The 12,445-nt window shown below is 41.0% G+C and overlaps 1 protein-coding gene across 1 annotated transcript; it reads right to left on the minus strand.

Moving 5' to 3' along the window:
• Nucleotides 1-1,816: 1,816 nt before the first annotated feature.
• On the minus strand, nucleotides 1,817-9,267 carry bcas2 (BCAS2 pre-mRNA processing factor). Its single transcript, XM_051426139.1, has 7 exons — nucleotides 9,075-9,267; nucleotides 3,613-3,705; nucleotides 3,447-3,517; nucleotides 3,122-3,283; nucleotides 2,983-3,033; nucleotides 2,810-2,890; nucleotides 1,817-2,725 (listed from the first exon to the last, which is right to left on the minus strand). The coding sequence occupies exons 1-7, from the start codon at nucleotides 9,165-9,167 to the stop codon at nucleotides 2,599-2,601; spliced, it is 678 nt and encodes a 225-aa protein (XP_051282099.1). The 5' UTR covers nucleotides 9,168-9,267; the 3' UTR covers nucleotides 1,817-2,598.
• Nucleotides 9,268-12,445: the final 3,178 nt, after the last annotated feature.

Genomic DNA, 12,445 nt, shown 5'->3' on the forward strand with positions numbered 1-12,445 from the left:
GGCGAATTCTCCATCGTAACTAAGTCCGAGAATTAAACCAAATTCACTTTCTGTGAATCAGGCGACAATACTTGACGATAAGACTACAAACATATAAAAGAAGAAATTCGTTTGTGTCTTGAGCTTTCAAAATAAAAGTACTTAGAAAAGTACTTTAGCACCGCAAGTTATTACTTGAAGAAAAATTCAACACGTGTCGCAAACGAAGTAAAATAAAGTACGGAAATTAAACGTAAGAGCGAGAATAAATAACGAGTGGATCCAACACTCTTAGAAGGAAGACAGGATCATAAGAGTAAGAGAGAGAGAAAGTGACCGGAGTCTAGCTCTTATATCTTTTATTCTGGAGGCGGAACTGGACGAGAGGAGCTGACCGCGCGCGTCACTTCCTTTAGCGATATTTTGCCATTCGTAACTTTATAATTTATTCCTATCGTGTTTTAAAGTTTCGAGATCATAATTTACCGTTCACAGAACCCACCATGACTTAATACATAGTTCACATGTTTTAACATAACATAACCTAAATTACTTAATGTAAAGGAAAAGTAGAGCTGATTAAAGTCATTAAATCATTAATCATTAAACACGTATATAAAACAGCACTGATGGATTGTACATATTTCGTATAGTGCTAGCTTAATCCTTACTATAACAATTATGTGTCAGGCATTTACTATTTGGAATAATACACAATTATGAAACAAAGTTCGTTTTGAAAGTACCTTTTACAACTATACCAGAACCTTACCAAAAGGTGGCGCTGTGGCTCCATCAAACATTCAGACATTTTACACATGATTTAGTCCAATCTGAAGACAGAAACATCAGACACACATTACATTGGCGTCCTTCTCATGCTGGATGGCAATCTGTTAATTTTGAGGAGATGACATTTTACCATAATACTCCAACAGAACTAAATCTATATCTGTGCAACTGCTGTTACTGCTTCCTAGATTGGAATGTCCACTATCAAAAGAAAACATCGTAATTTACACTTTAAAGAGGAAGAGGTGTCAGAATGCCAGATGTGGATTCCAGAGGAGTTTCTCTCTGGAGGTGGACCTGTCAGACTAAAAGAGATGTAAACACATTTCAGGGATATCTAACCCTGATTTACAATCAAAAAGGCATTTAATTATCACACACGATCCACTTTGGGTGTAGGGTGTCGTTCTGATCTGTGGAGAAGTCAGTGTTCTGTTAGAGAGGATAAAACAAATTGACACCTTAGAGATCCCATCTGAGAATCTGAAAAGAACCAGGCTCTCTGTGCAGGAGACCGTCGGCGCCACAGTCTCACCTCCCCTCCTGGGTCAAAAAGGTCAAAGGGAAACAGAAGGCCTTGGAACCTCTCCTGGTGGAACATAATCAAAATAATATGATGATTGTTGAATTAAGAGACAGATAAAGTGTCTCTTGTAGAGGAAGATGAGGACAAGGTCCTACAGAGGTGTGGTACTGTATGAGGAAGTCGGGTGTAGCCAAGAAGTATGTAAGAGTGGGGCAGGATATGAATGACGACAGTGTGACAGTGGTGAGGTAGGAGCGAAGGATGGGTTCAAGATGGAGGTTAGATGACAACAAGGATCAGATCTGAGCCCTTTCTTGTTTGCAATGGTGATGGACAGGTTGACGGAGATCAGGCAGGAGTCTCTGTGGACTATGAAAGATGGATGGATGCAGAGGATGCACTATGGTGAACCCTGAGGAGAACAGCCAAAAGATAAGCAGAACTTGACCATACACTGAAGCCAGGTTTAGAATAGTAATACCTGACATGGAAAAAGTCCGCTCCACACACACTACAAAATATAAGAAATGTTAATTTTATTGAAACAATGTAAAAAATTACATGGACTGGAAGTCAAGGTGGGACTCACAGAGATAACTTTGTCTTTGACAGGCTTGACAAACTATGTACACTAAACACACTCCTGTGTTGGTAGGTAGCCTCAAAGACTGGAACCTATATGCTGGTATAAATCACATTTTAAAGCGAGATTATGTCACTTTTGCTGAATAATATCAATTGAAATGGAATAATATTAAATGCAAATGCTAGTTTAACAGTAGCACAATAACAATCTTAAAGCCAAACCCAATCAGTAATGTCAGATACACAAAAACATCTGTCTAAAGTCTGCTAGCATTAGCAACCATAAGCTGCTAGTCATACGAGACCAAGTTAGGCTGTAGCTGCAAAGCCTGTGAGTGTACTGAATGGAGCAAAGATGTCTTATTGCTTATGAATTCAACTCTATCTGTAAGAAGATGAATGTGTTCCATCTTATTGCAAACTGTACATAGTCTCGCTTTAAATATCTATACAGTCCAGAAGCTGCCTTATCCCATATTCCACCACTGGTTTTACAATAGAATAGGCGTGAAGTCTGGTAAAAATGCGTGCCGTCAGAGGTTTCCTGGCAACTTATTCTGAAAGTTATTTGATGATGCAGTTTCACATTAATCTCCTCTGCACAGGTAATTGTCCCTCCTCAGGTTGCTTCTTAGCCCAGTCAGACAAGATGAAATCTGTCTGATTGAGGGATCATTAGTTTGTAAATCAGTGCTATGAGTGTGAAAGCTGCGGCTCTAGAAGTCCTGTCGGATGTTCTCCTTGTTCTCGTCCCCCTGCTGTTGCCTGAGCTGAGTTATTTCGTTCTCCAGCTGAACAATGGCCCGCTCGATCTCGTAGTTCTTACTGACCAGAGACACCCAGCTGTTGAGGGACAGATACAGATGTTATGAAGGTGGAAAATCTATGTATAGTGATATGAAGATATAAAATCTTTACACAACGTACTTTGACTCCAGTTCTCGCAGTTTGGCTCCGGCTGCCAACTGATCATTCTTACGCTGCCAGTTTATATCTTGAATTTGCTTCCTGTGTACCAAAAAAATGAATGAAATTAGTTAACATGAGAAAACTGATTTAATAACACTTCTGTACAGCACAAAGATCCAGTGATCAGTCACCTGAATTTCTGAAGTTCCTTTTGAGCCACCTCAATCATGAAGGCCAAGTTACTGATGGAGGAAGACAAGAGAACATGTTAGCCGTCTGTAGACTGTTTATACAGCGAGGAACTGTGAGAGGTGGGCTGCTGTCACGTACTCATTGTAGACTTTCCATGCGTTGGTTCCGTACTGCGACATGAGCTCTAGGTTCTCAATGCGGACTGCCTGGTGCTCTAGCTGGGCCATCGAGTTGTTCACGCACTCCTGCCACGCTGTAATGTCGTTCTTCTGTCCTGATGAAGGCGCTGGCAGCTCATATCTCCACAGGAAGAAAAGTCAGAGTTTGGATGTTACTTAGATTGCTACTGTAACAAAAAAAAGCATGAACTGCTCAAAGAACCCATAGAGACATGCAGGCCCTCGATTCAGAGGTTCTGCTGCTCTAAGTATCAACACAGGCTCCTGCAGTGTGTAGGGTTTACCTCTTCATGCTCAGGAGATCCATGGGCTGCCGAGCCGCCAGACGCTCAAATTCATTCCTCATAATTTCGGTCTAAAGGGTGAGGGTAAGAAATAAGAAATGCTGTTATTTCTGTCGTGCTGGCTGAAGCTGTGAAGAAGGTTTCGGAGGTCTGAGGAGGTCGTTACCTCAAAAGTGGAGAAGTCGGGTGTGGGTAAGTAGCTCAGGTAGTTCTTGGTGGGTCTGTATCTTCTGGTCTCCTCCTCCACCAACGCTGCAGCCTAGAAGACAAAAGAATTAATTTTCTTCAGCTACCAAGAAATGTACTTTTATCAGGTTTTATTGAAGTTTAAAAATCCACTGGTGGTGATTTTAGGACTGCTCGTTGCAGGTATCAGATTAAATACCAAAACACACATCTTTTGGCATCTGAAGACCGTTTCTCCTTAATGGTTGAAGGTTCACTCAGTTTCACGTCATATTTAAATGGAAAAAGAAACCAACTCTTTCTGCACACGTAATTTCTCATGCACGACTACCTGATCCCAGTTTCTACGGTGTTGAAATATTCCACTGTGATAGCCAAGAGGAAGTAACAGTCTTAATATTTACCCAATGAAACAAAGAACCCATAGCTGATGACAGATTATATTGAGATCACAGATATCTTCTGTTTATATTTCATGTCTTGTGTAAGTAGGGTTGCACCCGTAGGCTGTTAACATGACAGAGTGATGATCCGGATGAAACAATTGATCCTGCAGGTTAATTCCAGGGAGTAACACTTTCCGTGTGAACACATCATGAAGTACAAAAGTAGAGGGTGCATAAGTGATTCCCAAGTTTTCATGCCCGTCCAGCAAAATCTTTATTTCATGTTGTAATGAATACTGCGTTATGTTTCTTTATGCATGCTGCTTTTACTGATGGTGTTTAATGCTGTAGATGTCTATTCAGGGAATCAGGTGTGAGCCAGGTCATTAACCTCTGAATGAGCAACTGTTCTTCGGAGCCACAGAAAATAGTGACAAGATCAAATGCGAGGGAAGATGATGCAAGAGGGAGCATCGTGTGCATCATATTCAACTTCCACTTGCACCGTTTTCACTGGGTATTTAAAGACAGGCAACATATTGCATATTCGCATAATGTAAATATTTTTATTTCACCCACCACATCAGCCAAACCTGTCTGTCATGATCAAACACAGGCGTAACTTGTAACATTAATAAAAGGTGCATTATATTAAGACTGACAGTGCCAGCTCCCTGGTCTAATACTGTGTAATTACTAATGCTACTAGTCACACCTGTGCTTTTCTCTACTATTCCATGTTCAGTATCTACTCTGAGAAATGAATGCAGGGCTGCATAAAGCAAACGCATGGAGTGTTCTGTAGTATCCACAGTCACATTCTGACAAATATTTGAATGGTTTTTCATGTGATGAGAAGTATCGACCAAGGGGGGGCCAATCGAGAAGGCGACCTTTTTTACAGCAGACCCTTTGAAATGATTTAGCAGGATAAACACATGAATTATGGCTGCACTCTACAGCCAAGGCTCTGGTGTTGTACATGCTGGCTCAGTGACACATGATTGTACAAAAGCACATTGCATTTAATCCTGTAATGAGAGATCCATATCTCATAATTATGAGATCCTGCTTTTGTAATAATGAGAGTTTTCTCGTAATTAGGAGAAATACAGATCTTGAAGAGCTAAAGATGCTTATCAATTCTATTTGAGAAGTTGGAACCATTAATGACATTACATTATGACACTACTACTCGGTCACTATTAATTAAAAGACAGAAGCATTAATCTTATAAAAAGCCTTTGGCGTTCCAATGTGTGCTGACAGAAGCGGTTAGCAGATAAACTCGGACCCAGGGTGTTTCTATAGCAACATGAGTCAAAGAAATCGAGAGAAAAACAGACACACTTATAGACTTACAATAACTGTATTCAAAGCCCGCAGGAGCAAGATACAGATCATCACAGGATGCAAAAGTCATAATTGTAAGATAGGAGTCGCGTTTTTTCCACTCTTCGATGAATGCAATGGACAAATTAAACAGAGCCATTAACGTTATTAATGACATCCATGCTTTACGTGACAAGCAAGGACGTGTGCTGTGAAAAAGATATGTTCACAACATTTGTGAGGAATGGCTCTTAAGCAGAACCCAAATACACTGTATCTTAATTTGTTTAATTTATCAGGGCATGGCTCGATAACCAACCAGAAAAAGTGCCCCTATTTATCAGAATCAGATCATTTAAAAAGGTCCAGTGTGTAACATTTAGGAGGTTCTCTTGGCAGAAATTAGATATAATGTTCATAGGGATGTTTTCATTCATCGTGTTTTTGATTTCTTTGTTTGAATGAGCCGTTTTCATCTGAAAGCAGGTCCTTTTCTAATGAGGCCAATTTCTATGGAGCACCCCAACAAAACACTCCATAGAAAGAGAAACATGAGAGACATCACGCAGGTAGAAACGAATAAAAGAGTCAGGGGAGTTAAAAGATAATCAGATTTGTTATATTTGTAATTACAATATGTTCTCTTCAAAACAAACATCTTAAGATATGAGTGGAACATATTGTTCCTACTGCTGCATTTCTATGACCACAGCTTAAAGAGGTACTCCACACTTAAACATCTTTTTTCAAACTAAATTATATGACTGTACTGTGATGACACACCCCGTCTATTGTTTTATATCACCCTGAACCTTGCAAGGCCGTGGCTCGACTGTTTGAGACTACTTTACATCATGACATTTAGATAAAACAGTGTGAAAGTCCTCTAATCAGAGGAGGGGTGCCAACCTCCCCCAGCCTACACTTTGTGTGGCAGTCTGTAAAACTGCTGCACTCATTTTCTAATGTATGCTCATCGAGATACATCATTCTCAGGAGTTTTTTCTAACCCTTTACATAATATTTCTCTAATTTGGCGCATAGATTCAGCATAGAATCACTGCTGGACTGCAATCTTTACCTTGATCTCAGCATAAATAAACACGGCCACACCTCCACACACTAGTGACAGGCTGGTTAATCGGCTGATTCTCTGCCATTTTGAAATAATATGCATTAGCCAATGTCTGTGCTCACAACAGCAATAAACAAAATAAACAAAGATTCATCAGCAGCCCTGCTCTCTAAATACACTGCTCAAAAAAATTAAGGGAACACTTAATCATCACAGTATGACACTAAATCAATTAAACTTCAGGGATATCAATCTATCTGGTTAGGAAGCGTAAGGGATTGTGAATCAATTTCACCTGTTTTGGTGCAAATGAAAGTGACAACAGGTGCACTGGAGAGGCAACAGCAAGACAACCCCCAAAAAGGGAATGGTTTTGCAGGTGGTGGCCACAGACAATAGCTCTCTCCTTATCCTTCCTGACTGATTCTTGTCTAGTTTTGCGTTTTGCTAGTGTTCTTCGTCACTACTGGTAGCTTGAGGCGGTACCTGCAGCCCATTCAGGTAGCACAGGTAGTCCAGCTCCTCCAGGATGGCGCATCCATATGTGCTGTTGCAAGAAGGTTTGCTGTGTCTCCCAGCACAGTCTCAAGAGCATGGAGAAGATACCAGGAGATGGGTCGTTACACGAGGAGAGCTGGACAGGGCGGTAGAAGGGCATAAACCCAGCAGCAGGAATGGTATCTGCGCCTTTGTGCAAAGAGGAACATGAGGAGCCCTGCCAGAGCCCTGTGGTGAACGTTATGCTGCCTGCAACATCATCCAGCATGACAGGTTTGGCGGTGGGTCAGTGATGGTCTGGGGAGGCATATACTCGGAGGGTCGCACAGACCTCCACGTGCTAGCCAATGGTACCCTGACTGTTGTTAGGTACCGGGATGAAATCCTCAGAGCCACTGTCAGACCTAATGCCGGTGCAGTAGGTTCCTCCTGGTCCAGGGCAATGCCCGGCCTCATGTAGCCGGAGTGTGTAGGCAGTTCCTGCATGACGAAGGCATTGATGCCATTGACTGGCCCTCATGTTCCCCAGACCTGAATCCAATTGAGAACCTCTGGGATGTTATGTATCGGGGCATCTGACGCCACCAGGTAGCACCACAGACTGTCCAGGAGCTCACTAATCCAAGTCTGGGAGGAGATTCTCCAGGACACCATCCGCCGTCTAATCATGAGCATGCCCAGATGTTGTCGGGCGTGCATACAGGCACGTTGGGGCCATACACACTACTGAGTCACATTATGAGTTGGCGTGGTGAAATTCTCGCAAGTTGGATTAGCCTGCGATTTCAATTTTTTACTTTGATTTTGGTGTGATTTTGAATCCAGCCCTCAGTCGGTTTGTGATTTTGGTTTCCATTGACTGTAGTTACGTCATTTGGTTCTCAACAAATTACACAATGTTGTACAGTAAAGATTCTGAATTTGAATATTTTGTTTATCGAGATTCGATGTGTTATTTAAGGGTTCCCTTTTTTTTTTTTTTTTGCAGTGTATCTGCATCTGCCATTGAAAACCCAAGATCAGTAGACCTCCAACACACACCTCTGCAAAACCCTGTGGGAGTGAGCCACATTGCTGGATTTAGTGTGAATGAATGCCGCTGAGCCACACTGTATACTGTCGGCTGTGGTTGCATGTGTGTGTAACTCAGCCCTGATCTGCAGCTGAGAGAGACGGGGACAGTAACCTGGTAGGTAGAGTCCCAACTTCTCACCCTGCGCACTACACAATAAATACACATTAAAGGTTTTTTTAAAAAGTGCACTTATTATCATATTATATTATATTAGCATACAACAAAACCGTGATGGAGTTGCCGAGATATGTATCCAATGACTAAAACGTATCCTATTGCACGCGATACAATGTATCTTACAGCAAATGGTCCCCTGTTTTTCTCAGTTTATGTTTTAAACTTTTGGGAATGGAAAGTGGATTTTTTCTCAACCTGTCTGCAGCAGCAAGGACGTTTGTATCTGGCTGTTTGAGGACAGTGCAAGGTTTATTATGCATGTGGCCAGGAATTACACATTGCACCTTTTAAAATCCAAAGTCAAATGGTATGGAGGACAATTGTGACACCTTCCATACTTCTGAATATCAGATTATAATTCTGCCATATTTTGCCCCCTTAATCTTAAACACTGGACCTTTACAACCTCAGTTATTTCAGTTTGCATTGTACTCACACAGCTGTACAGTGCTGTGTTGGTTCATTGTTGTACTATGGTAAAAACATAGTGTAAACTGAAAGAGGCAGATAAAACATAGAAAATGGCTTTCCAAGTGCAAAATAACAATTTTTTTAAATTACATTTCATCACAAGCCATTACAGCTATTAAAGGCATAGTCTATTTATTTATTTAAATTAGCCAGCGGGAACTGGCTTCCACAGACAGACTGCGCACACTCCCAACCCCAGACCCCAGGAAGTTGTCAGCTAAATTCAAACATATATAAAACCAAATCATTCACTAAACAGTGCTAAATGTTAGTATAGCAAACTATGGGGATACTAAATGCTGTTATTTATAACTGCGTCGTGTCCCGTTCAAATCTTACGAACATTTTACACCGTGCCCATCTGCTGATGCTAAGCATGGTTAGCTAACACGCTGCGGTTAGCAAATCCCCAAATTAAGTTTACTCACCGCTTCTCTGACACCTGTGGCATCGTAACCTTGGTCGAAATATGGCAAAGCATCTACGAACACTTCACCAGCTACTGAAGCCGTTCCGGCCATCTTTAATCAGTCTACACTGTAGAGTTTGTTTGAATTGTGTATCTCAGCTACAACAACTCCAGCTAGCCGAAAACAAGGTTTTCCGGTCTCGACTTTCAAAATAAAATCCAACCACATCCGTCAGTTTTTGATTCTGACATCTAGTGGAGGGGAATACAACCGCTGCTTGATGAAGCCAAGCTCTGAAGTAAGTTGAAATACCGAAATAGGAATGTAGGTACTCTAGGTAAGCTTTTTTCTTTGTATTGTTTTGCATTTCTCTTCAAATATCAAAGATTTAAAATGTTCATTTACACTATTATCCAGCAACCACACAGATATATTACCTAACCTATGCATACATCTGTTAATACATGACATTTAGGCTTGAAGAGAAGAGTTAGTTATATCACTAGTCCCCCTTTGTTTGGTTATAGTGGATAGACATTTTCAATACACTCAACTGTGTTTGCCAGGTCTTTTTTATTTGAGGGGAAATGTCTCCATACAGCTACATTAAAATGGTCCAAAGGGAAATTTGGCATTAGTTGTGCAAAAATCAACCATGTAAGTGCAGTTTCCTTATCTCTTTAATCATCCCTTTCTCCATGTATTCTTACATATGCACACACATACATTAATACTTAACTGTAGAAAGTTGTTTTAAAGGCTACGACCAAAGATGCCTAAAAAATACCTTAGTAGTCCAACGAGAAGCAATCAAGAAGAAGGGGGACTATTTTTAAATGCATGCATCTTTGAGGACTTATGCGCTGCATCACACCATTATTCACTAAACGTGCACACTCTGCAAAGAACCACAGTGCTAGGGTACCATTTAGGACAAGGCCAATATTCACTCAAGCCTTTGAGCTCTCAAACAGCTGTCATTATGCTAATTAATTATGTTCTGATTGGCTGCATTGCTTTTCTGACTTCCAGCAGTCTCTTGAACTGGGTTCAGCTTTTTGACTTTTCACTCTCACAGAAAAGTCTGCTCAAACTTTATACTATAAGGATGTTTATAGCTTATATGGAGGTATATTTTTCAGTTTGGATACCAGAAGAAAGTGGGCGTGGAGAATGCCATCCTCTATCTGCTCCACAGGGCCTACTCTCATCTGGACAAGGAGAGCGGCGCTGTGAGAATCATGTTTTTTGATTTCCCCAGTGCCCTCAACACCATCCGGCCACTCCTGCTGATATGCAGAAATACTCGGATGATACTACAATAGTTGGCTGTATCAAGGATGGACGGGAGGGGGAGTACAGGAGCCTGGTCGAGGACTTCATGAGGTGGTGCTGAACACCTCCAAAACCAAGGAGATAGTGGTGGACTTCAGAAGGAAGAAACCACATCTCCAACCCGTGTCCATCGAGGGGGTCTATGTGGAGGTGGTCAGGACCTATAAATGTCTGGGGCTGCAGCTGGATGACAGGCTGGACTGGACAGCAAACATGGACACTCTCCATAGAAAAGGGCAGAGCCGTCTGTACTTCCTGAGAAGGCTGGGGTACTTCAACATCTGTAAAAAAACCGCTGCAGATGTTTTACCAGTCTGTGTCTTTATCTATGCTGTAGTTTGCTGGGGAGGAAGCAGCAGGAAGGGAGACGCCGCTCGACTGGACAGACTGGTGAGGAGAGCTGGCTCAGTGGTGGGCACAGAGCTGGACTCTCTTGTGACAGAGGCAGAGAGAAGGACCCTGGACAAACTGCTGTCCATACTGGAAAACACCCACCACCCTCTGCACAACACCTTCACCAGGCAGAGGAGTGTGTTCAGTGGCAGACTGCTGTCCCAATCCAGCTCCACCAACAGACTTAAAAACTCTTTCATCCCCCTGGCCATCAGACTGTACAACAGCTCTTAGTCAAGGCAGGGAGGACAATAGACAATAGGACAATTTCCTTCCTCCTCCTCCATCTGCACTACCTCTGCTACATGCTGTGACTTTCATTCATTGGTCGACAGCCTAATTTTAATTGCACATAGTTTACATTAACCTCTTATCACTTAATTTACCTGTTTCTTTTCTATTTTTCTAGTTTATTTTCTGCACATATTTAATTCCTCTGAAAAAGTTTAATCTATCCAATTTACTACTATGTTTAATGTATGTCTAATTTATGTTTGTATGCTGCTACTGGATGCTTGAATTTCCCTCGGGATAAATAAAGTATCTATCTATCTATCTATCTATCTATATTAGTCACCATCAGTCACTACTATTAGTGTAGTTGTTGCTACTGTTGCTGTGCACCTTTGTCTCTGTCTCTGTTCTTCTGTCATTACCCGATATTCTCTCTCTCTCTCTCTCTAAACCCCAACTGGTCGAGGCAGATGGCCATCCACCTAGAGCCGGGGTCTGTCCGAGGTTTCTGCCTCTTTAAAAGGAAGTTTTTCCTTGCCACCATCGCCAAGTGCTTGCTCATGGTGGCAACTGTTGGAGTACAGTGTTCCGAATTTCATTTTAGATTCACAATCATGCTGTAATTTAAGTCAAATATACCATCCATAGCCAGGAATTATTGAGCAATATGCTTTTACAGTAGCTCAAATATATGAAAATACCACTTGGAGGTACAAATATGGACTTTTATAATTGAATTTCTCCAAATTGGTACTGTAAAAATGCTTGATATTAAGCATACTTGTAGTCTTAGATGTGCAGAAGTCAAATATACCATCCATAGCCAGGAATAACTGAGCAAAGTGTTTTTACAGTAGCTCAAATATATGAAAATATCCCACTTGGAGGTACAAATATGGTACTTTTATTGTTGAATTTCTCCAAATTGGTACAATAAAAATGCTTGATATTAAGTATGCTTGTAGTCTCATATGTGTAAAAGTCAAATATACCATCGGTAGCCAGGAAACACTGAGCAATATGTTTTTACAGTACCTCAAATATGGTCAAATATGCAATCTCTGGAGGCATAAATATGAGGCTTTTATTTTGGCATTTCTCCACACTGGTGCAGTAAAGATACTTGATATAAAGTGTTTTTATTCATTATGGGCGCATGAAACACTTTAATGTAACATATTTTATTTTAAATGTAGGTTAGAATTATAGCTTACCGTTCTAAATACCTTTATTTTGAAAACCGGAAGTACATACGCTGTTTCTCCGCATTTACCATAATGCTGAGAATTTTTGTATTTTAAAACGAAAATCAAATAACCACTCGTTTTCTGTTTTTTAACACCTGTTTCTGAAAGGAAAATCCAATGACCAAAAGATACACGGACCCAAAATGGCCACTTTTCAAGTCTGAAAAAAAAAAGAAGAGA

This window comes from Dicentrarchus labrax, unplaced genomic scaffold, assembly GCF_905237075.1.
Source record: "Dicentrarchus labrax unplaced genomic scaffold, dlabrax2021, whole genome shotgun sequence".
NCBI classification, from domain to species: Eukaryota; Metazoa; Chordata; class Actinopteri; family Moronidae; genus Dicentrarchus; species Dicentrarchus labrax.

What these genes read in the sequence shown, in the direction of transcription:
- bcas2 (XM_051426139.1), bottom strand. Translation starts at nt 9,167, where the DNA reads ATGGCCGGAACGGCTTCAGTAGCTGGTGAAGTGTTCGTAGATGCTTTG. An exon ending in CCGACTTCTCCACTTTTGAG is followed by an intron (nt 3,518 to 3,612) that starts GTAACGACCTCC and finishes CTCACCCTTTAG; the next exon opens with ACCGAAATTATGAGGAATGA. An exon ending in AAGGAACTTCAGAAATTCAG is followed by an intron (nt 2,891 to 2,982) that starts GTGACTGATCAC and finishes TTTGGTACACAG; the next exon opens with GAAGCAAATTCAAGATATAA.